Raw genomic sequence first — 26,681 nt, 5'->3', positions numbered from 1 at the left:
CATACAAAAAGAAGCATATCCTACTGTTTAGCTAGAAAAATAGACATGAACGGTTGCAAGAACTTAGAGTATTTCTTATTTCACCAAAAAATATCTACAAAGCCTGAGCTAAAGGCGTAATGAAATGGCTGATAAGCAAATACCGATTGTACGAATGAGAATATATTTCCCGTAACGTGAAGAAATTTACAAATTTTTGGAAAAAAATCAAGATTAGGTACTCTAATTCTTGGACGAAATACAAAATAAAGTACCCTCATAATACCAGAAACATAAATACAAGGCACACGGCACCCGAAAAATGTAAAACGTATCTTGGTTCGTGCATTATTTGGACAAACAGAGAAGGAAAACATTTACAAGTGTCGAAATGCAAGGATTCACGATGTGGAACTTGTGCATAAATCTATATCTGAAGTGAACTTGAGATAGTAACAAGACAAAAAATGTATGCTAATACCAAATTCACGTGTAAAGGTTACAACTTTATAAACTGTATCGAATGTTACAGTTTCGAAGAATTATAAATCGTATAAACAGGAAATAGTTTAGCTGTGAGAATGCAGATTCATAGACTGCATGTCAGACAGCTGCAATATAGGACAATCCTTATATCGATGCAGAAAAAGGCTTTAAGTTATTGTGTTTCATGTTTTATACAGTACATGTAAACTGTAATATCAAGAGGTCAATAAAGTAAAAAAAACCATGATAACCACATTCAAGCCACTTTTAAACTAACTAGGTTTCCAACAGCGTTACAAGTGTCTTTCAATTTCACTTTTCATCTGCATATTATTGTAAAACAAAAAAATGATTGTGAAAATTAAAAACCATTTTATCATTATCCTGTAATATTATTTTATAATTGATCAAGTTATTTTTTATCGATTCCGTTAAGTGTTAAAATCTCATTGAGAAAACTCGAGATTAAAGATACCACGGGAGCCTAAAGGACTCGTACAGATCTGCCTTGTGGCATGATCTGTTCCTTAGTATTAAAAACAATGGACGGTGTCAAATTAAACATATGAATCACGTTACGGTTTCACATTTCTCTTTTCCCAACTTACTTACCCAGTAATATAATTATAACGTTACGCTTATGCTTATGTACACTTTACCAAAATCATAAACAAGAGTGTGGTCATAACACTAAACTTGTATATCATTGTTTGCATGTAACACGACTGCATCTGATAGTTCACCATGAGAAATGTGTTGACAAATATAAAATGTTAATGACTAAAATTTCTAGCGTCACGTTTGCGAGGGGTTCTTTAGGTATCAGGAAATTTGTCCAATCCATAGATATACCGATCCTGATTGTGATATTCTACAGAGTTTAAATTCTTCTAGCAGTGATTCATGCATAACAGGACACTCCTTTCTGAGTAACAATCAATGAATGGTTATGATTGCATCCAAAATTCCCATGCAATTACTGCAAAGAGGCTACTGCACTTCATTTTTAAGGTAGGAAAACATAACTTAGTTTGTCTGTATTAAATCAAAGTAAAGCTATCAATATTATAGCAAAAATTCTAATATCAAATTTAAAAAAAAACGCATATCATAAATAACTTTGGATTATAACGTCCTAAATCAAATAAGAAGATGTGGTATGTTTGCAAATAAGACCAATACAAAGTTCGAGTAGAATAGTTAATCATCATTCTGTTGTTTAAATGTGTAAACGCCAATCAGTTTCATTATATAGGCTTTATGACCATACACTGTGATTAAGCAATATTCAGTACACTAAATAAATCAATGTCTAGTAAGAGGGACTAAATTAATACATATCGTACAACCAATCGCATAGCGGTAAACTTGATCACAAAAGCAAACCAAAATTAAAAACCAATTGTTCAAAGAACAATTGAAGGTCTTTCAACCAATAAGGATCTATTTTGATATAAAAACTATTAAGATTTAATTGAAAATGTCAGTTGCTATGTCTTTATGATAAAAAAATATGAATTTCTAGCAAAGGTCAAAATTTAGAACGTCCAATTAACCTATGACCTTGACCTCAATTTCAAGGTCATAAACTAAGGATCCCAAATCAAAAGACTCTAGGTCAGTATTATGTATAGTTCATGAGTAATATCACTTTACGCATAATTCTAAATATAAGAGGGGCAAAAACTTCCATTTATTGTCTACGCACCCTTCCGATCAAAATTTATGAGTTACGACATGTCGCAACTAACAATTTAGTAAAAATAATTTGTGGCAATCTTATAAAGTTAATGGAGTAAGTGAAAATAAGCCAAAATCAAAATTTCAAATTTGACCTTGACCTAATTTTCATTTTATTGGACCAAGGACCTTAAATCAAAAGAACCTAGGTCTCTATCACTTATGGTTTACCAGTTAGAAATGCAAATCACTTGTATCATATATAAAAGGGGGGATAACTCTCATATGGAGTCTTCGGATGGCTTCGGTCAAAATAAAACAGAACATCCTGAGGATATAACGAGCAATTTGGAAAAATAAATTTGTCGGTTTCTTATACGGTTGTGAAGCCTTAGAGATAACAAGAAAAACAGTGTTTGGGGAGATAACTCTTATATGGGAAAGTATTCGGTTGAGCAGAGTTGGTTTTAAAAGCGTATAAACTGTTCGATATCATATTCTAAAAATATAAGTGACATATTGCAAAACAAAAAAACAGCGAAGGAAAACAATTAGGCGGAAGAAAAAAAAATAGAAAACGGAAAAGTGGAAAGACCTTATAATACACTTAAATAAAGGCAACAGTAGTATACCGCTGTTCAAAACTCATAAATCCATGGACAAAAAAACAAAATCGGGGTAACAAACCAAAACCGAGCGAAACGCATTAAATATAAGAGGAGAACAACGACACAACACCGAAACTGACCAATCATCAGACAAAACACCACGAGAATAACAAATATAACATGAAAACCAAATACATGAATTTGGGATAGACAAGTACCGTGCCACGTCTTATCTCAATATCTCAAAAATAAGAGAAAGCACAAACGACTCAACGTTAAAATGCAACACACAGAGAAACGAACAATAATATAACAATGACCATCTTCCTGACTTGGTACAGGACACTTTTAAAGGGGAATAATAATACACTTAACACATTTTGTTTATAATTGTTGATTTTTGTAGGTTAGATTTCTGTAGAGGAATTTCATGTATCACGACTAATTCATGTGTATTTGCACGAAAGTCTGGGCGTATAAACATCAAATGTAACAGACATCAAAACCTATGCACAAGTTTCTTTTAGAAGAGTATATTGTATCAAATCAATAATTTGAAACATCATAAAGAAATGCCTTATTTGTTTGGTTCGCAATTAGTAGTTTGTTATTTTTGCGATCAAAGAACAAAGCTTGTGGCTGTTTAAGACCATCTTTCTCTGACAGCAATATTCTGTGTTTGTTTCCATCTGGTGAAATGACAACGACATTGTAAGAAAGATATCCTGATACATAAACACGTCCGTTATTGTCTACCGTTATACCCCGTGCACCTCGAAGAAATGCTGCAATTTCTGACTTCCATTTTAGTTTCCCTTGAAGATCACAGCATGTCACTGAATCATCATCGTTTATATAATAAAGTTGATCTGACCAAATTTCAATGCTACTGTATTTAGACAAAGTAGTATTAACTAGATGTGTCACAGAGTCATCATCTAAATTTAGAACACATAAACCACTTGAACATCCATTAAAGAATAGTTTAACATCCCTGTGAACTATTCCAAAAATCCATGACCCGACTTTAATCGACTTTTCAGTTTTTCTAGTTTTCATATCGATTATCGTGATTGACTTGTCACTGCCAGATGTTACGACAAGTTTTTGACTGTCCTCTATATAGTGTATTTGAGAAGTACAAAATCCTGTCTTTAATCTAAAACCTAACGAACCGTCGGTTTTCATCACATTTATTTGGCCATAGTAGTTGGTAAGTATCATTCTGCCATCAGGTAGTAATGATAAATCAGTGATATCTCTTCCAATTGTTTTCATGGTCTGTTTTAAAGTAAGTTTTATATCATCAATGGTAGCAACATGTGTGTTTGGTACCATTATCTGTGCTTCTTTGTTCTTTCTGCTTGTTAATGTTACATCACTTGACCTGGTATCTAATATAATGGTGCCCATCTTGTTCAGTGCGGTAGGTAGAGTTTCAAACGTGTTTTCTGTTTCAAAGGAAATGATAACATTGTTCGTATTTTTTTCTTTCAACATGGATTCTAGGAATTGTTCGTTTTTTATTACATCTTGTTGGATGTGTTTCATAGCCAAGAACGTCTGGAGGTCTGAGGCATGTTGTTTTATTTTAACTAAATTGGTCTGGTATTCTGAAATCTCCCTTTCTTTCTCTTGTATGGATGATATTAAACAGCTTATTTTCTTGTTTTCCGTTTCTTCAGCGGCATACAACTCTCTTATCAGACTTGCCTGCAAGTTATCCAGATGATTGTTAATCAATACTCGTATCTGCTGAATCTCACTTTCTATTTTTGTCTTGTTCTCCTGCAGACTTTTAATGTTGTTTTGTCGATCTATTTTTATTCTCTGTAAATTTTCTGAAAGTTCCGCAAGCATGTGTTCCATTTCCAAGAATGCGCTTGAAGATTTAACATTTCGAATGACGTCATCAATAGCATTTAACTCTTTGCAATCGTCATGAGTTTCAACAACACATCGTCTACAGCATGGACAATCGTGTTTTTTACAAAATATAACGTACTTTTCATTGTGCTTTTGACAAGATTGAGTTATTTCCAATATATTGGAAGGAAGCTGCTGGTACTCGGATATTGGGACAATACTATGTTCTCTGGACCCCTTTGAAGCTGCATGATGCTCTTTACACTCCTCACAAAGTCCTTCGTCGCATTCAGAACACCAGACTACAGAGGGTTTGGTGATGTTGCGGTATTCGCACACTCCACATACAGTCAGTTTACTCGACATGCTACAAAACAGAAGAGACACAATAAATCTTAACAGTTACACTGATATGACTTGAAAGTTCACATATTAGATTACAAAAATATGTCAAGTTCTCACAACCGATAAGATTGTTTTATCTCGCAGTGAATTATAAATCATAAAAAAGTAACATTTTCCCAAGACATCAACCTTCGTATTCATTTGACAAAATTTAACTTCTTAGCTAGAGATAGACCTTCATTAGACGAGTTTAATTATGAGCAGGAGAAAAATGTCGATTTACTGGCCGATCCACAAAATCAGGTGACACAATAGACCTAAACATGGACTTGAAAGGACCTAAATTGACCTGAAGATATTCGATTCGAATTTATTAAAATTTCAATAACTTTTTTATTTCCTAATTGATTTTCTTCATATCAGACTTCGGTTCAAGGTTAAGATCAACATTTCTTTAGTCATAAAGTGTTTCAAATAAAAATTAAATGTTTATGCTTAAACGTGGATCTGAACGAAGACATGTAAATACATTAACTGACGGACATAAAATAATTATATCATTACCGTTGATTTTTGGGAAATATTTAACGAGATTCGTCAATATCATATAATACAGTATAATACAGAAAAACTTGAAAATAATTTATATTGATAGAAACCAAAAAAATAAAGTATTTGGGGAAAAGGGAGAGTAACCCTTATACTAATATAGCATATTAATTTATTGCAATAAAAATTCATAATTTCAATTAAAATTTGTAGATTTAGCTGACTAAGTCCTTATATTTGTATAAAATAACATTCGTTTATAGTGGCACATTGTTTTAACAATGAATTAGCTGCAATCTAAATGTACTTGCTAGTCCCTCTCTGTGATCACAAATAGATAACTCTGGCTCATTTCCCAATCAATCTATCATGGAGGGAAGTAAATACTCATTCATAGTCTATTTCAAAAATTATAAAAAGTTCTTTATATTGGTATGTAAAAATTTTAAACGTTTCAAATTTATGAAATTATATTCGTACATCATTGTTTTGATACATCAATAACAAAAACTGAAATGTATTGCATTGATTCATTTTGTAATTATTCAAAATTATATCAGAAACCTAAACATAATTATAAAAAAATGAACCTGTTAAGGGGAGACAATTCTCGTATAACTTTTTCGAATTGGCACATAATACCACGGAATGTCACTCATCATACAAATGACACATCCATATAATTAATTAACTGCGCAATCGCGCTCCACCTTCAATGATGATTCCAAATTAAAAATATAACCAAAATTTGTTAATCTATAGATAGTGAAGACTAATGAAAGCTAACCCACTGTAAACATATTTTTTTGCACTTTTTTAAAACTTCCTCAGGAAAAATTCTCTAGCCACTTGACTTTCATAGCTCAAAATTAATGTTTTTACAGAATATTTGAATAAAGTAGTTACAGATTATTCGCTTCACAAAGTGTAAGACGCAATAAAAATCGTATGCTTGCACAATCTTACCGAAATACGGATTTTATTAAGTCCTAAACATTTTGACATTTCTTCGTATAACAGAGAGCAGAATAAAAAAAGGAAAAAACCAATTTTCCTCTTTTTTCACTCTAATTTCTGACAAGTGCAATTAGAGGCCAAAATAGGATCAGAACGTAATAAATTTATTCTATAACCCTTGTATTTGAGAAAAAATCATGAAAAACAAAGACAATTTTGTAAAATTAGTATTTATTTGATACATTTCAAAATAAATTTACACTGTATTCTACACTTTACTGTCCATTTTCATTCAACTCTCCGTAAATGATGCAACTTAGAATAAATCTATTCTAAATGCATGATGCTTTCTGTATATAATCATTTATAAAATAAATTTATTATAAAGAGCCTTGGTATCTATTATCAGTTCGAGAAAATCATAGAATAAATTTATTCTACATTTAATGTCATTTATGATTATAACAATATTTAAAATAAATTTATTTTAAAAGTCCAGTAATCTGTATAGTGAGGCTGTGATACAGAATAAATTTATTCTACATTTAATGTCATTTATGATTATAATAATATATAAAATAAATTTATTTTAAAAGTTAAGTAATCTGTATGGTGAGGTTGAGACACAGAATAAATTTATTCTATGTTCAATGTGATTTTTGTCTTGTATAATAATATATAAAATAAAATTGTTTTGAAATAAAGTAATCTGTATGCTGAGGCTGTGACACAGAATAAATTTATTCTATGTTCAATGTGATTTTTGTCTTGTATAATAATATATAAAATAAATCTATTTCGAAGTAAAGTTATCTGTATGGTGAGGCTGAGACACAGAATAAATTTATTCTACATCCATATGAATTTTGTTCTATATAAAAAGAATCTTAAAAGTATTACATGATACAAAATTAAAATAATTTAAAAGAAAATTCCAACGGTCTTATTTATTACAGACAAACTGATACAATAAATTGTTTTGCAAAACGAAACTGGATATGACTGCAGAGGTCAACTCCTTTAAAGACGGTGTGCACAAAGTTGATGGCAACTGTAAAATGCGCTTTTTTAAAAGCTTTAAGCATATTATATGTATATGTAATTTTAATATTTTTTTAAGAAGATTTGTTTTTCATGATTAAATGATGAATGCATGTCATAAGAATCCACATTACTAGTAAGGCAAATTAATATTTAATCTATAAAGCATGAAACGGACATATAGAAAACGTCAAAAAAGCGGTATAACTTGTAACATTAAATTAGCATAAAATAGAGTTTTTGACCTAAAACTTATACAAATTTTACATTGTATCCCACATTTTCGTAAAATAGAATTGTATAGATTCAGACTGACATTATATGAAATTTACCGCAAAAAAATCAAAAACGACCATAGTAGATATGCTTGGAATGATTTGTAAGAAGTAGTAATTTGAAAGGACGAATAATCAAAATGGAAGAATCGGTAAGAAAAATATGCAATTGCTATCTTTTGATTTTCAAAATAACTTGGTATTCGAAATGTGGAAAACCAGAGGTTTAATAAAATCTGCAACATTTGAATGATTGGATGGTCCAGACTGAACACCTGGGGCCGTGTCAATGAAAGTATCCTAGGATATGTCCTAAGATATGTCTTAGGACATTATTTAGGATGGTCTTAGGACGCGTCTGAGACATGTCTTAGGATGTAAAACAAAGCTGTCTTATGACTGTCCTTACTACGATCCGGCGATGGTCCTAGGACCATCCTAACACATTTATTTAATTGAAAATATATGCAGAGATTTGTATGATATAGATTGAATTGTATTTTAGAACCTATATGTAAATAGAGGGAGGATGACTCTTATATAGAAAACAATTAACGCAAAATAAAAGTTAATTTTTTTTACGGAATACTAATAAATACGTTATTAAATACGATAAAAGATATAAATGAATTTAATACGAAAACAAAAGTACATGGTCACAAAACTTTGTGATATTCGTGCTGCAATTTTAGTACACAAACTAGTTTTGTCCTTAGGTCCACTCGATTTCATTACATGTATCGAATCAGGATTAGGGGAAGAAAAAAAAAGCAGTAAACTTTTTCCCATACTTGAATTATTTAAATTATGTTGCTTATGATGATAGTATTGTTGAGGCTTAAAAAAAGGCAGCACGAAATAATTTGATACATGTATAATACAATTAAATATTTAACAAACATTAAACAATATTTTTTTTTTTATTAATTTTATCTAAAGATAGTTTAATATTGTATTAGTATTTTAAGTATTAAGTTTATGCCATATTTGTTGTTTTTATTACGTTTTAGGACGATTTAACCTTTAGGACTATCCTAAGACACCTAAATGTATATCCTAACTTTATGACCAAATTTAGGACATATCTTATTTTAGGAGACTTTCTTTAACCCGACTTAGGACTAAGACGTGTCCTAAGACCATCCAAAGACATGTCTTAGTCCTAGGACAGCTTCGTTGACACGGCCCCTGAATTTTTTAATTGTCCAGCTATTATGTTACAATCTAAAGAAATGGCGTTTTGACGCTGTTTTATGAAAAGGATCCACGACATCGTAGCTAATTATTTCCATTATACTGCGTTTGTGGACTCAGCTTTTTGCACGCCGTCTAAGCAGTTGGGACAAAAATGGACACAATTTTCGTGCATGATACAGGTCTGAATTTGGATTGTAATTAATTATTTGATGCAATATAGGTTTCTGACACAGATTAACGGTAGCCAAAGAACTTAGAATCTTTTATATCATTTGAATAATATTTAATTTTTGGCTTTTGTGCAAAACACTATGCTGTTGCAAATTGCCCCCCCCCCCCCCAAAAAAAAATTAAAATAAATAAATTTACCTCTTTTTTATGCATTTGTGCAGAACACTATGCTGTTGCTATTTGAACCCTCACTCCAGAAAAAATATACCCTTGCCCCTCTTTTTTTTGGCAAAATGATTTTTGAAATTTCATTTTCAATTTCTGAAATCTGTAATGAGTGAAAATTACCCCCCCCCCCCCCCCCTCAAAAATAATCTTTTCCCCCTCTTTTTAAAAAAAAATCCTTCAAGATATCATAATGGTCATAATCTCAATTTAAATGACCTATTGAATTTGCAACCATCACTACCCATTTAAAAACAATATAAAAGTCTTAAAATAGAAAATGACATACATAATCACGGCTAACATCAATATTCCTTAATCATAGTAACTTCAAAAACTAAATTGACAGCCAATCACCACAGCATTTCTTTATACATACTGTAAAAACAGTGTACGATGGAAATCCAAACTTAACCTTGTAATTGTCCATTAACCAGGAAACCTTCTTTTGTTATCATGTGATGGCATACAAACAGTTCAAAAATACATCTAAGTCGTTTTTGTTTGCTTATAATATAATCCTGAACATTTTTGTTCAATGTTTTGTCACTGGTCATCTGTTAGAATTATTTGGGGTTGTATTCTTTTCACACGAGAGACAACTTGAAGCTTCGTTATAATTCAGCTGATACTAATCGTTAAGTAATCTGATCTTTTAGTGACATACAGATCTGTAGTTGGAATTATTCATCTTCAAACTCTTCTGAACTTTTCGAACAATCATCTTTGTAAATGTTAAATTCCCAAATACATGTTTCCATTATTCCGTTCAACCAAAGCTATCTGAAAGATCAAATAAAAAAATGCAGTTCATACAAAACAAAATGGAAAATGTGTCTATGGGCTACAAATGATCCTGCTCGTAAATATGCACGTGTCAACTTCCACATTGAGATACATGTACAGGATTCAAGTAATTAAGACTGTTTTGTGATTTTAACATTCGGTTGAGGCAAACTAGGTAGGTCCGTGTAACACTTATCAATTCAAAGTTTTAAAAAGTTTTGAAATTTTAGATTTTTGGAATTTTGATCAAAGTTTTAAAATATCAAAATTTCAAATTGTGTTAAAGTTTTGAAATTTTGAAATTTTAACCAAATTATTAAAATATCAAAATTCTAAATATCGTTTATAGATTTGATAGTTTAGAAATTTGACCAAACTTTTAAAATACTAAACCTAACGCGCAATTTTGATTATTTCACTTTTTGAAAGTTTGATTTTTTAAATGTTTGCTTAAAATATCAAAATAGAAAAGGGGCAATAAGAGGGATACCCGAAAAAGCGAAACGAAATAAAAGCGGGACGAAACGAAACAATATGAATTAAAAACATACTGATACTTAAAAGTTTATGTATGAAATAAAACGGACAGCTGAAAGCGGTGAAAAATTTGATGACAAAATTAATATTTCTTAAAAGAAGATAATTCATTTGAAAACCAGACGTACGGCTCTGATATTGACCATTTTACCTGCTGGTTTTTCTAGCCCCATATTTTAGGAGAAACAGGAGTAACAGTAAAAACTGAACAACTCGCAGTAGGTCAAATAGTATGGTTATGTTGAGCATGTATATATATACATTTTCTACTAAACTCTAAGCCATAAAAAGGCCAATACACGATGTATTATCTCTTTTGATTTCATTTTTTTTCTGTTTTGCTTTACGAGTTCTTACTTTCTGCAATCATGTTGGCTAAAGAATATATCATTTCATGTACAGAATGAAAGATCTTCTTAAACGTTTTTATCTGTTCTTTGTAAGTTGTTTGCCCTAAATATTCAGCTTTAAGCGTTCCATAAGGAGGTCGATCAAGAAAAGCGCTTCATGATTCTGAATGCATGGTTTAAGGTTGTGCTAGTCCACAGTATGGAAGGTTTTTAATATAATCTTTTTTACGCTGAAATTAAGACGGTAATATGATCCAATATCAGCAAATTGGAACCAAGATACTGTTACAAGGTATCTACAAAAACTCATCATAGATGGATACCGGAATATAAATTTTGCCGGTTTTTGCGCCAGACGCGCGTTTCGTTTACAAAAGACTTATCATTGACACTCGAACCAAATTAAGTTAAAAAGGCAAATAAAGTCAAATGAAATTGAAAAGGCCAAATAAAGTAAACTTTTAAATCCAACGTATAGCTCTGGTTTTGTAAAAATTAAAACCTTTCATATCATATATAAACGTATACCATAAACATTATTTTCACGAGCATTCCTATTTATGTAATAATTACCGCTGTACTACATAAAGCACCCAACTTGCATTCATGTTTATGTAATAGTTGCCGCTGTACTACATTAAGCACCCATCTATCCAGTTGTAGGTGTCGGCATTTGGAAAGTTGAAAATTGTGTTCAAAAGTTTTTATCAGCGATAAATGGTAATCGTCTGGGGAACCAATATTTAGATAGTCCCTGTTTTTTACTTGATACTACCACTAGGGGCTTCGATAATGGTACATTAAAATATTGTGATCCCTAATTTGATGATATAATATTCTGTGCCAGACGAGGACAAAAGAAAAATTATCCATGCCTTTTAGTGTTGAATTTTGAACCAGACAAGTTGATTAATGGCGATGAAAAACTTAATAAAATTGTTAGCGCTTCGACAAAACAACCTCACCCCACTTTTAAAGTTACATGGTTGCTACCTTAAAGACAACGTTTGGACTGGTTATCATACACGTAGCTCCATTATAGGTTCTAAATCAACCACTGTTTTATTATAGTAAACAAAAGGAATAGATTTTTTTGTATTAAAGGATATTACTGTCACGTATTTGCATTTTTTTATTTGGGTATTTATATTTGAAGTTATCGTACGACAACCGACTTTTAGCAAACTAAAAGTTCACATGTACACCCAGTCAGAATGGGGCGTGCAAAGAGAAGTCACATTGTCAGCTGCATGATGGATTTTTTCCATTTTTGGCCGTACACCAATGTCACTCTCGAAAAACCAGTACAATGTTAAACGCAGAATTTAAAGTAAAGAAATCACATACGGAACGCTGAAACTGAAATTTGAAATTCAAGCAAATAAGAACGAAACAATTAAAGAGGTGTTTGACCAAAGTGAAGTTAAAACATATTTAAATCCATCTATAAGTAGATATAGGAAGATGTGGTGTGAGTGCCAATGAGACAACTCTCCATCCAAAGGGCAACTTTGTCCTCGGAAGTTGAATCTTACGTTTCTTCGTAATTTGTATGTAAACAACCTATTTTAAATTATCGTTTTTTTGTTGTTGCCAGTGACAAATATTTCATGAATGTTCTGGAACAAAATAGCAATAAATGCAACAGGGAGAGAGTGTGCATAATGAGGACATATAAAACCTTTCAATTAGTTTAATTGAGGTCTGGAGCTGGCGTATGACAGTAACTGCTAGCCTTATGTATAGTAGTTCTTTGTTATTTTATTATCATTGTCATGCATGTTAATTAGTTTCTTAGTTTGTTTCCTATTCTGACATAGGACTTGTATTTCCTATTGAAGTGCGTTTTACTGTAGGTGTGTTTTTCATTCTTTATTGGCTAGAGGTATAGGGGAGGGTTGTGATCTCACGAAACATGTTAAACCCCGCCGCATTTGTGCGCCTGTCACAATCCAGGAGCCTCTGTCCTTCTAAGTCTTGTATGATTTTGATTTGAGTTCATTGTTATGTTTCGGAGTTTAGTATTACGTCTATAATCGCTGAACCAGTACACTTTTTTGTCTAGGGGCCAGCTGCAATACGCCTAGAACAACTTTTATTGCGACGCTATATTTAAGTATTCCTTTCGTATCATTTCTTGCCGGGAACTGAAATACATCATAAAAGGCAATATATTATCATCATGCAATCGATAAACAAGAAAGGAAAACGTTTTAAGTTGTATGCCAGCCCACCGAGGCGCTTTTTCTGGATCTACCTTCATCAGGAACGTCAAAAAGGCGAATAATACTATATGGTTTACTGCGAGTTGGTAATTTTTCACTGATACTTCTAAATGTTGGGCACTGGGAACACAAAATAGCTTTGAATTATTTATCTCAAACGCTAACCTTATATAAGAGATTTAAATCAACGTAGTTGATTCCGGTTTAAATAGTTTTAATTATATTTTTTTTTGATAGATGCACAACCTTAAAATTTCAGGATACTGTTATCCCATGTGATGTCTAATATGTTTCATAAAAAAAAACCGACTTCTTCTTTTCATTATTTATTTTGTTATTAAGAATGATTTGATATATTTCATGCTATTTATTTATAACTAAGAATAGTTCTTATCAGAGCCGTGTTAAAATCAGTGATTACAGGTACCCCTCTTGTCGCCCCTTTATATTTTTGATATTTTAAGCAAACATTTAAAAAATTAAACTTTCAAAAAGTGAAATAATCAAAATTGCACATTAGGTTTAGTATTTTAAAAGTTTGATCAAGTTTCTAAAATATCAAATTTATAAACGATATTTAGAATTTTGATATTTTAATAATTTGGTTAAAATTTCAAAATTTCAAAACTTTAACACAATTTGAAATTTTGATATTTTAAAACTTTGATCAAAATTCCAAAAATTTAAAATTTCAAAACTTTTTAAAACTTTGAATTGATAAGTGTTACACGGACCAAACTAATTAAAAGTTAATGGACGGAAACGAAACATTCAGCATTTTGTATGTTTATAAATGGCCTTAACTCAAGAACGGTAGAAGTTAGGCCACTCAATTTAAATCTTGATCTGTGTTTTATGGTAATATGCATTGTATATACGATTTTTTACATTTGCTTGAGGCAAACTTAAGTTACAGAACAGAAGCGAAACATCCAGCTATTTTTATGTTTATAAATGGGCATAACTCAGGATGGTTAAAGTCTTGCAACATCTTACACTAACCTTATCAAAAACGAACTGTAACTTGTAAAGTAAGCAAATGTTCCAGAGAGATGTACAAGGACTGAAGGAGCAGCCAGATCTCATCGCCGTATAAATAAGATGTGCAAATGATTGTACAACTGCACATCACATATCAGGCCTTCGCTCTAAAATTCATAATATATTCCTTTTCATAGAGTAACCGATTCTTTGCACGCATTCTTAAAATAATGACTTTTAATTCACTAATAACTATTCCGACCGAACTTCAATTGTCATAATAAGAATTATATTTAAAACAGCACTTTCAAAACCTTTTGCAACGAGATAAGAAAGAACACTTTTCAAAAACAATTATGATTCTTAATTTCAGCATTCTGAGATACTTCTTTCTAGCCAGTTAAAAGTTTAATCTTTTAAATTACCTCTAAATATTTTCCTCAAAATATATCCGTCCCTAATGTTCTCTGTGGTTGTAGTAACTTCTGCCATTTTATCTGCCTTTTAAACTTTTGTGTTTCTTTAAACAAATTCATTTTGATAGAAGTGTCTGGTGACTTATAAAGAACAGCGTATTATATTTTGACTGAAATGGTCATGTTATCCACGAAGATGCAGACTTTTTGTCAATTATTCTGTGTGCCAAACAGATTCCATAAGAGTGTGAGTACAGTTCTTTAGGTACTTATGAAAATGTTCAAAACTGGTTTTTTTACATAAAATAATCTCTTGCTCGTTTATTCATTTTTCGCAATGGTGTGTTATTTTTTCATAGACTTATGAGTACAAATATCCTTTGGATTCAGTGGCGGATCCAGTTAGGGTTCTGTGCTTTGAACACCTTTTTTTTTACGATCATTGGTTTTAAATTGGAACAAATGTTTAGAACCCTCTTTTAAAAATGATTGGTCCCGCCCATGGGTATCTTTCACTTTTTGCTAAAATAATAGGTACATTTTCCATCTTTCTATGCAACAATTTCATAGCTAGTGTGTCCAAACAGCTGTTCTAAGACTAAGCGTAAAGAAAGTTAACTTTTTAATTTTTTAAATGTTTAAAGATTACTTCAACTTTCACCAGTAGGAAATAATGGGCGATATCTTTTTGCGCCAAAAAGTAACTCATTTGCGCCACAACTTAATTGCGCCAATACTTCTTTTGCGCCACCTATTTTTCAAAACTATAGGTATCAATTGCGCCAATAAAATAATCCTCTAAATGCGCCAATTTTATTTATTTTTATATAACAACTAAAATTTGACTAGGTACCATCAGCAAAAAAATCCTCTGACATTGTACACAGAAAATAGCCTAATAAAATTATCCCGCTTTGTGGATCGTTACAAAATACAAAATCATCAACTTTGTTTGTAGCAACACCCATATCATTCAATATTCTGAAATTCTGCTTCATTTTTAAGGTAAGCCGTACGCGGTTTACTTCTCTCTCTCTATACATAAACTGACGCACATATTTTAAATCATTCTTTTCTAAAAAAAAAATCTTCAATTTTGAAGATCTCTGAATTTATTATTTTTGAAAGTCGCTCTGAAAACATATTGGTTGCTTTTCTTATGCTCGCAGATCTCAACATTTGACGTTCTAATTTCTGGAGACTGATAATGAAATAGTTATATTTCTTTTTACAAATGAAGATGTGGTATTGTATACTGCCACAATCTGCTGTGAAATTTTCATAAAGCGGAAATGTATTTTATACTCGTGATAGTTGACTTGTACTTGTATTATAATTTTAAGAAAAATTGTTTTATAGTCTCTCAAAACTCTTTGTAGAGTGACTCGTGTTGTTATCTTGTGTTTTAAAAAGCTGTATATTTTATATGTAACAAGTGGTGAGACTTTCATAAAGTGTTTGTCTTGACTTGATATATGTAAAACATGTACAGGTATAATATAGGTAAAAAAAAATATTAACAGGTTAATGTGACGCAATTTCATTTCACTTATTGGCGCAATTAATACCATCAAAATAAAAGAGAGTGGCGCAAATAATACCTTTTCAAAACTGCAATTGGCGCAAATTGGTTCTGCCCGAAATAATAATGAGATTACCAATTAGAAACATTATTAATATCATAATAATTAAACTTAAGATAATAAATAATATTTATCTAATAATTTTACGTTCAAACTTATGTTCGCATGTTTTCAGATACCATCTCCAATATAAAAAAAAAAACACATCATGAAAACATTAACTTGTTATGTGTTCCTCTTCTACTAGCTTCAAAATGTATCCAAAATCAAGAATGTGGAACATACTCTATCTGACATAATCATTTGGTAACTGATGCAATTAGTGTCTCGAGCTCTTTTATGGCCGTCTTGAAAATAAAAAAAACTAAATATAAAATAAACAACTCTGCTAATGCTCAGGTTAGTTGTCATATTATGCAACATACTTAATAATATAGAAACCAATGGAGATAACAAAGAATTTCTTTTGTCATACAAAACACTGTCAAAAACCCAAACATACTATCCACACTGGTCTGTGTCCACACTTGTAGTATATAAATTTATCTTTGTGATAAAACAAATTGTCAGAGTAATATAGTCAAATTTAGTTATAGCATTAAGCTTTGCTTCATGATACACCTCTTTCTTTAATGATATGATTATCGTTATCATAATCAGTTTTGGAGTTCCATAAATGTTTTATTCCAAATTGTACTTGTTTATATTGTCTATTATGCATTGAGCATATATGTCGGGTATCCATGACGGGACCCTAGTATCCTTGACCCCCACCCCTCACCCCACCTCTAGTAAACTGAGCAAAACTAACCTCCAATTTCTTGAACTGTGATGAATGTTTCATAAACGAAACTGGAAAACTATCCCTTCTATGTTTAACTTGTCTTTCCTCCTGTTGATGTCCACTGTCTGTCATCTTCGTTGCACGTACATAGAGAGAAATACCAAGTGATCATATTATACAAAATTACAGATCAGTGTCATATAAACTGGTCCGCCATTCCATCTATAGCTTCGCACCGTCAGTGTAGCGATAAGTGAACACAACAGGGGTCCAGTTTAATTAAGTGTCCTACGTCTTGTCATTAATTATCTTGTGTTTCCATTTGAAGACTTCTCGGCATGTGGTAACACTAGGGTGCCTACAGTCAACGTACGCGTGCATTACATAAAATTGATAAGGCTTTTAAGCCGCGTTTGTTGTAATTAGTAATAATTATTTTACAACTTCTGATAGATATGCGGCACTTGTTTGCTAACATAAATTAAACAAATCGAAGGTTGCAAATTATTTGAATCTGTGTCATTTCATAGAGGTTATTAATGTATGTTCATTTTATATCTTTCAAATAAAATAATATGTTAAAAATGGACAACAAAAAAAATATAATGGTCTGGATGGATGGTCCATCGATTTTGTATTCTTTTAATTTTTAAAACATTTTTTCTATTCTAATATTATAATTTTGCTCATTATTCTCTTTTTGATCATCCTTTTATTTTCTATTCTTTATATTTTTTTTGTATATGCTATATTTTTTGTCCTTTATTCCGCGTTTCCCAATCGCGTTATTTGATAATCTGTCAACTCCAACAAGACCCTCAAGTATTATTACCGATAAAATAGTCGTTTGAGAATGTGTATCATTTTGTCTTATCCTTTCTTTTATTTGTTTTAAAAGATTGGAAAGAAGGTATATATGTATGGGTGCTGCTGATTTTATGGACACTTAAGGGTGACTTGGGAATAGAATTGTCTTCATCCGCCAAAATAGAAAAAATGTAAAACCCGTATAAAAAGTTTACCGAACTTCATCCTGGTCTCGAGATCCTGGTCTACCCTTTATTGCAGGTATTCCCCATGGTATGTATTGTTTTAAAATAGCTTTTCGTTCCGTGCATGTATGCATGAACTATTTGACACTGCACGTTCTGCAACCACCAATCTGTCAATCAATCGATTTTATAGAAAAGATGTATCATATCTTACATCAAAACAATGTATAACGCCACCCGTTCATCTTTTTCTACAAAATGATATATGTGCAGATCACACTGCTGACATTACTAGACCAGGCCTCATGTATATGACAGTCACACTTCATCTATACCTGAGGCTGTGGATGGGGGTTTACAGAAGAGAGAATAATGAACAAAAAATAGAAAGAATAGTATCGGAAGTATTGGAACAGAATATAAACAAACAGGAACATAAATTGTACGGCTCTAATTAGAAATGATTACAGTTCAAACACAGCTGCATCATACATTAAAGTTAACAGTCAATCAGACAGTCTGCTAAAGTTTACGAAAACAATAAATCTACAAATACTTAACACGCTAGGCCAAAGCAATTCAATCTAGGCAATTAAATACCGATCTTAGATAAGAAATAAATCATGTAAGTATCTAGTTTATGTATTTATAAATATTAACATAGATATTATAATAGATATAGGAAGATGTGGTGTGAGTGCCAATGAGACAACTCTCCATCCAAATAACAATTTAAAAAGTAAACCATTATAGGTTAAAGCACGGCCTTCAACACGGAGCCTTGGCTCACACCGAACAACAAGCTATAAAGGGCCCCAAAATTACTAGTGTAAAACCATTCAAACGGGAAAACCAACGGTCTAATCTATATAAACAAAATGAGAAACACGTATATATTACATAAACAAACGACAACTACTGTACATCAGATTCCTGACTTAGGACAGGTGCAAACATTTGCAGCGGGATTAAACGTTTTAATGGATCCAAACCTTATAAGCCTTTCATGCCTTCTGTTGACAAACTTTCTTAACTATGCACTATTTTAGTAGACCACCGATGTCCTTTTTGAACTAAAAGAACCTCTTTGAAAAGACACACCTCAGTCAAATCTTTCTTCTCAAATGAATGCCTGAATGGTCATCAAATTTATACTTGTTATGGGCAGGCATTTTCGAATAATTTTTAAAAAAATGTATTAATTCTGACTGCAAAATTAAGGAATTTTAAATGGTAAATAATATACATTGTATCTCGAGGGAAATGTACACACTTTGACAACAGTGAATTTTTCATAAATATTATATAATGGTAAAAGTGTAGCATACACATGATATATATCATGTGTACTAACGATTAAACTCTGGAAGAAATATAGTCAAGCATGAATACAAATTAATGGGTCCTATTTGGAAAAAATAAATTTTCTCAGAAAGGTATCTCTTTCTTCAGAGGTTTATATGAAACGTTCATGTCTGTTGTGCAGTGATGTGTTTTTCTTTCTACGACGCCTGTATGCGAGACATAGTAGGTATTGCAACCCAGCGGCACCGGCGACGATGGTGTACACTCTTTGTTTGAAGCATTATATTTCATAGGTTAGACAATCTAAATGTTTCATACGATATGTTACGAAATTTCCGTCTGTCATATATCAATGTCCCGGCAACCTCATTTTCATGGTTCAGTAACTGCTTGATACATTTTGTTTTGTTAAATAAAAAACTCACTTATTATGAGTAATATGATAACTATGTTTGGTATATGGGTTCCTAACAACATTTAAATGTTCGTCAGCTAGGTACATGTAGGGTGAACCTGACCTGGACCTTATTCCATGGATCATTTATCAAAGATAAAGTAACTTAAGCAAGACTGTATCTAGATACTGTAACTAGTCAGTCATCTATATTTGCTGTATTGATTATTGAAATGATTGTAAGCTGTACATATCCACCCGATAGGTTCCGTCTGACCTTGGCCTCAATTTCATAGTTCATTGGCCGATGTATGGTGTTGTGGTTTGGTCTATTTCTTAGATGCCTTAAGCAGTAGGGTACCAATATAATGTGTATCATGTATGGAATCATTGTCAGCTGGAAATGTCCGTCTGATAGGTCTCAATTGACTTCGACCTCATTTTTATGGTTCATTGGACAATTTTTAGTTGTGTGGTTGGGTCAATTTTTCGGGCATTCTAAGCAATAGGTCAATAATATGTAGTGTATGGAACAACCATGACAACTGTGGTGTCATGTCTATTTGTCGGGGTAACATGACCTTAACCTAATTGTTTGATGATAAGATGTTGTATTAAGATCTGATTCTCAGGTACTATTAGCAACACCAGAACACACCCACAAAATCGCGGTCATATACAGCTTGTGAACTGGGATGATTTTTTGTATTAAAAAGATATTATGTATGGAGAATTTCATAAAAGTATTAAAATCCCTCTCCCTTTTTTCAAAGTCTGATATTTGTTTCCTTTCTGTTAAATTCAATATTTTTTGTGTCTCTGGTCTCAGACAACAATTACTCTTCTCCTTTGCTACAATGCATCTTTTGGTAAAATTTGCACCGCTCCAAACATGTATTAATATATTAGTCTAATAAAATATGCTTCTAGGACAATCCATCAGTGCTTTTTCTTATGAGGGCATTATCAACATGCCAATGGTAGGATATGAATCTTGTATATATGACTGACCGACTAAAGCTAATTTTAGGGGTGGTCGGAGGGGTCCTGATCCCGAAATCCCCGGCTTAAAAACACGAAATCACGAGATGCAAAATTTAAAGAAATTCATATCCCGAAATCGAAAAATATATTCCCGGATCCCGTAAGGGTCAATCCCAAAATCCCGAGGTTCCGAAAAAGTCCTGATTCCCTCTTATCCCTACCCTACTTTCTTTTTTGCCAACTCACTACTTTCAATTTCAACAATAAGTTTTATGCCCCATCTTTTGGCATTGTGTTTTCTAGTCTGCGAATCTGTGCGTGCGTTCGTTTGTTCGTCCTTCCGTCTGTCCTGCTGCAGGTTAAGGTTTTTGGTCGAGTCATGATGAATAATTTATCGTGGTGGAAGGAAGAGAAGCGACACACAAAATGAGGTCTTCTCGTTTAATAGTATACATGACAACAATCATACATTGTAGTTGTGCATTGCTAATGTTAAGTATACGTGATATTTGTAGTAAAACCTACATACTAAAGACTTTCAACATGATTTGAATGATAAGTAAGAAAAAGGCGAGACATTTGCACTCATATTTGGGTAATAAAATGTGTAAAATGTTGACAATGTACATGTACCTAAATTTCAATATATTTTTGTATCAGAGTGCCGAAGGAGCATCTTTAACATTTTGACAGGAAAATGGATATTTTGTTGAATGGGGGAATGTGTTGGGTACATTACTCATACTTTTGCCTGAGGAAGCTGCTGTTCTTTTTGAAACATGTCTTACTTGTTTCTGGTATGTTGAATGGGGTAGGTAAAAGTATTGTCAACACAAGTCCTGTGTGTTGTTTAAAACTTAATGAACCCTGTTTTTTAATTGTAATGTGTGTCTTCAGTTCGCTGTCTCCTAGGCATGAACCATTCATCTGTTTTAAGACTCTATGATTGATTGATTGATTGATTGATCATGACTGGCTGAATGTCCAATGGCAAATATTACATGCATATTCAGGAAGTTGGAAACGATTCATGCCAATCCTGATAAAAAATAAAGAAATATGCCTGAAGAAAATTAATAACAGAGTAAGTGTTCCTGCATTTTAACTTCAAATATTTCTTGTAGAGTGAGAAAAATGTTATGCAACACCAGCAAAAAAGATTAGATTGTTATTCAGTCCATACTTATACAGTGTTTCTGAAGATGGAGATTAGGTATGTAATAATGAGTTTTTAATTTGATAGAGTGTTGACTTTTAAATTGTAAAAGTTTAATGAGTTACTGTACGTTAATCCCTTTATTGTATAAAAATTCAACAACTGCTGTTCAAGTGTAGCTCGAATAATTCAAGCCCTTTCTGTGTCCGATTTTCTCCAACACGAGGTTAATGTAGCCTTCGTAGATCAGCGGAATATAACTGAATTATTCGGGTTAGTTCAAGTGCATAGCATAGCCATCTTTATCTTGCTGTATCCAGAGGCAATATATATATATATATATAAGAAGATGTGGTATGGGTGCCAATGAGACAACTCTCCATCCAAGTCACAATTTATAAAAGTAAATCATCAAAGGTCAAAGTACGGACTTCAACACTGAGCAAGACTGTTATTAATGACAATTAAAAGAGTGAATAATATTATATTAACAAAATAGACACCATAAATAAAAGAAAGACAGACAGTTTCTTCATCAAATATAATAAATTTTGGTATGATAACTAAAAATGTTTGAAATTGTTTTGAATTTGTCGTTACTTCTTTCAGATCAGGCCTATCCAGAAGCAAGAAAAAGAACAATTCATAGCACGTTCATTTACAGAGAAAGACATGTTTATAAAAAAGATTTATTTTCAATTTTAGAAAAACCTGTTGAACTTTTACTATTTCTTATCTGTTTATTTTACATTTATATGTTGATATTTTTTTTTTTAAATTGCTGCACAGTTTTTCTATTCAGTCCCATATAACAAAAATAGTCAGATCGCAACTTCAAATAAAATACATTTTTATGAATGTTATATGTTATTAAATAGACATGAAAGATGGAAAATTATATAGGAACACATTTTTTATTACCTAAATGTATTGTCAAGGTAAATTTATTATGTGAACATATCAAATATTATAAAAAATACTGCTGGTTTAAAATAAAATTATTCTATGTAGCCTGATGTATTCTTACAGATCAGTGTATTTTTTCCTAAACAAATTTTACATATTTTTATAACCAGAATAAATTTATTCTGTGTCTCAACCTTATAAGTTAACACAACTACTGTACTATCAAAATAGATTTATTTTATATATGATAATACTTTTAATCCACATTGAATGTAGAATAAATTTATTCTGTGTCGCCTCCTTAATATGATAACTGTACTTTCAGAATAAATTTATTTTATATATTATTATACAAGACAAAAATCACATTGAACATAGAATAAATTTATTCTGTGCCTCAACCTCACCATACAGATTACTTTACTTTCAAAATATTTTTTTTTTATATATTATTATAATCATAAATGACATTAAATGTAGAATAAATTTATTCTGTAACACAGCCTCAGCATACAGATTACTGGACTTTCAAAATAAATTTATTTTAAATATTGTTATAATCATAAATTACATTAAATGTAGAATAAATTTATTCTATGATTTTCTCGAACTGATAATAGATATCAAGGCTCTTTATAATAAATTTATTTTATAAATGATTATATACAGAAAGCACCATGCATTTAGAATAAATTTATTCTAAGTTGCATCATTTACGGAGAGTTGAATGAAAATGGACAGTAAAGTGTAGAATTCAGTATAAATTTATTTTGAAATGTATCAAATAAATACTAATAAAACATAATTGTCTTTGTTTTTCATGATTTTTTCTCAAATACATGGATTATAGAATAAATTTATTACGTTCTGGTCTTATTTTGGCCTCTAATTGCACTTGTCAGAAATTAGAGTAAAAAAAGAGGAAAATTTGTTTTTTCCTTTTTTATTCTGCTCTCTGTTGTATATTTTTTATCGAAAACCGGTTTAAACAAATCACACGTACGTGTTAAGATCCGACTAAATACCTATTTCCCGATATGGTCAGGTAAAATTACTAACTAATAATAAAACTATTCACTATTTCATTTGAATCAAGAAAAAGCGGACGGAAAACGAAAGTAGAATGAGAGAGTCAATAATTCACAATGATTCCAAATATTTTTTGTATTTTAAAACTTTTCAATTGATTGAATATGTACAGCACAGATCAATTACATATCATTAGTGATAATGTTAGTGTTTAAAACGGTGTAATATTAGACATTAAACAAACCTGTCAAATCAGTAAACAAAGAGTAAGGTAGATAATTTGTCACGTGACCAATTTAGCAATTCGTCGTCGATAACTTAAAGTTTACTATCGCGGTTTATTTAAAAGCTAGTCCTTCGTCGTACTTTCTTTAGTTTGTCTTTTTATTTGTGGAACAAGGAATTGTTGCAAGTATTCCAAAACTCCGATACTTATATGTATGCTTCAAAAAATTAAAAAAAAAACAATAAAAAATATACTGACTCGCCAATACTACCTTAGCTATTAAATATAGTTTTAATGTTTCTATTGCTAAACAACCAGTATATATATAAGGGGTCCATTCTTGCACTTAATTTATAAATTAGTCAGAATGTTTTCCCCATTTCAAGTGTAAATAGTTTTTAAAGGTACCAGGAATATAATTTAATACGCGCGCTTCGTTTACATAAGACTCATCAGTAACGCTCATATCAAAATAGTTATAAAGCCAAACAAGTACTACGTCGAAGGGCATTGAGGATCTATTCCAAAAATTCCAAATTATTGTATCAAATACGGCTAAGGTCATCGATGCCTGGGATGAGAAAAATTGGAAAGTTGGAACAAATCACTTGTATTAAAGAGATAATCGTAACTGCAATTACGATTATCCCAATATGGCGACGGCAGATATAGTTAAAATCTTTACAGTAATTTTTCTCAAATGTAGCATGTTTTTGTCACTAGTTACTCAGCTGCAAGGTCTTTCTATGCCATTACATCATATTTGAATCGTAACAGTGCAATGGAATTGTCTAAGTGCTTTGAAAATTGCCGTTGAAAAATTCGGGATGATAATTGTAACGTTCTCTATGGAATTTTTCTTGTTTGATAATCGTAATTCGATGGTATTGTGTGTATTAAAATGCAAATGTACAGTTAATTGATGACGTTAACGGAAAATAAAAACAAATGAAGAAACTTAAGGGTTGATATCTAAGACAAATTTACTTATATATCTCTCGATTTATTGGCGTTTTTCTACAAAACCGTGATTTCTTGTCCCAGCCACTTTTTTTTTTAAATGTGTCTGATCTTTACAAGTATTTTTTTTGTGCATTCAGTACATTGAATTAGATCTAACGCCCTATTCAACATTCATGCTCAATGTTTGCAAGAGATATAAAAATAAGGTTCTTACAAAAGAAATGATGTTTTAATAACGGCAGTTTAATTGTTAACAAAAAAAGAGCACATGAAATGGACACGAGTGAAACCGTATTTTTATTAATGTACACTTCGAAACGGTTCAAATCTCCTTCAGTATCTGGTTTTAAAATTATAAAACAAAATCAGTGTACAGCTTAGTACGTGTTTTAATGAATATAATCTTTCTTGTTACTATTGAAATATAGAGATTGTGTAGAGAAAAAAAACATGTAAATATGTCCACAACAAAACGGTCACCTACGAAACAAGTATTGGAAATTTTATTTTTGTCAATTCTATTCGTTCAAAACAAATAACAAGGGTTAATTTCATGTAATTTTCAGAATGTTATCAACATAGAAAAGGGTTGATGTCAACTACGAAACTTTTTGTCCACTACGACCGAAACGGTTTTGTCCACTACGACACTCATCAAAATGTCCACTACGTAACATAAGTTGTACGTTCATATGTGAAGCACTGTCTAATATTTATCGATAACAATGGTTCTCACATTCAGAAAAAAATGAGATCTTTCTAGTTTATAAGGTAAAACAAACTGGAATGTCTGTAGGAGACATTAAAATGCAATACGATGTGCGTTTAAAAGTAGTTTCGTAGGGGACAAATGTCCCCTACGAAACAGTTCATACATTATAAAAATGATGTCATTTCAAAGAGTATTTAAGATAGCACTTTTAATTTACAAACAGGTCTGCAATAGAGGTATTCAAAAAAACTCGAGAAATAAAATTTCGACAAGTCGATTTTTTATTTTTTTAGGTATGAAATTCACACTTTTTATTGAAAAAATGCCCTCATAACAGACAACAATATGCATAACCTTTTAATATATACATGTACCTGTTCAAGATATTGACAATGAAGCAGCTGTCGGTTCAGGTGTTGTGTTAGATAGATTTTTTAATTGTTTTCAAAGTTACAATGTTATATGCGCGTTTAAGGTGGTTTTTTTGGGGGAGAAAATGGAGGGGGATTAGCAATAATCCATGTCCCAAAAGTGAAAAACTGTTGCTCTTAATTTCTCGTCAAACTGTCTCTGGCGAATACTAAACGTCTTTTCTACATCATTATGGCTTAAAGGGTATTGGGTAGAATTGAACCAGCAGTCGCTTCCCGGGGGAAGAAACAGCACATATAGCCACCTGCATTAAATGATTTAAAACAATATTTACTATATTTACTATGTTTTTATTCAGGATAAATCAATGTTCTTTAACAGTCTCAGGGCCAGCTGAAGGACGCCTCCGGGTGCGGGAATTTCCCGCGACATTTAAGACGTGTTGGTGACCTTCTGCTGTTGTTTTTCTATGATCGGGTTGTTGTCTCTTGGATACATTCCCCATTTCCATTCTCAGTTTTAATAATCACAAATCTGATGTAGGATGACATGCGTTTCCCTGACAAGTATTGCCATACATCATAACTTCCTTTAAAATTGC

General features: G+C 31.6%; 1 protein-coding gene across 1 annotated transcript; it reads right to left on the bottom strand.

Moving 5' to 3' along the window:
* Positions 1 to 3,186: 3,186 nt before the first annotated feature.
* LOC134682071 (uncharacterized) lies at positions 3,187 to 24,097 on the bottom strand. Its single transcript, XM_063541674.1, has 2 exons — positions 24,052 to 24,097; positions 3,187 to 4,986 (listed from the first exon to the last, which is right to left on the bottom strand). The coding sequence occupies exon 2, from the start codon at positions 4,983 to 4,985 to the stop codon at positions 3,300 to 3,302; it is 1,686 nt and encodes a 561-aa protein (XP_063397744.1). The 5' UTR covers position 4,986; positions 24,052 to 24,097; the 3' UTR covers positions 3,187 to 3,299.
* Positions 24,098 to 26,681: the final 2,584 nt, after the last annotated feature.

This window comes from Mytilus trossulus, chromosome 8 (genome assembly GCF_036588685.1).
Source record: "Mytilus trossulus isolate FHL-02 chromosome 8, PNRI_Mtr1.1.1.hap1, whole genome shotgun sequence".
Taxonomy (NCBI): domain Eukaryota; kingdom Metazoa; phylum Mollusca; class Bivalvia; order Mytilida; family Mytilidae; genus Mytilus; species Mytilus trossulus.
The sequence above is the reverse complement of the archived record's forward strand: the minus strand, read 5'-3'. Positions and strand labels throughout refer to the sequence as shown.

Bases quoted from the DNA above. Each gene is read 5' to 3' on its own strand.
- LOC134682071 (XM_063541674.1), bottom strand. From the start codon at position 4,985: ATGTCGAGTAAACTGACTGTATGTGGAGTGTGCGAATACCGCAACATC.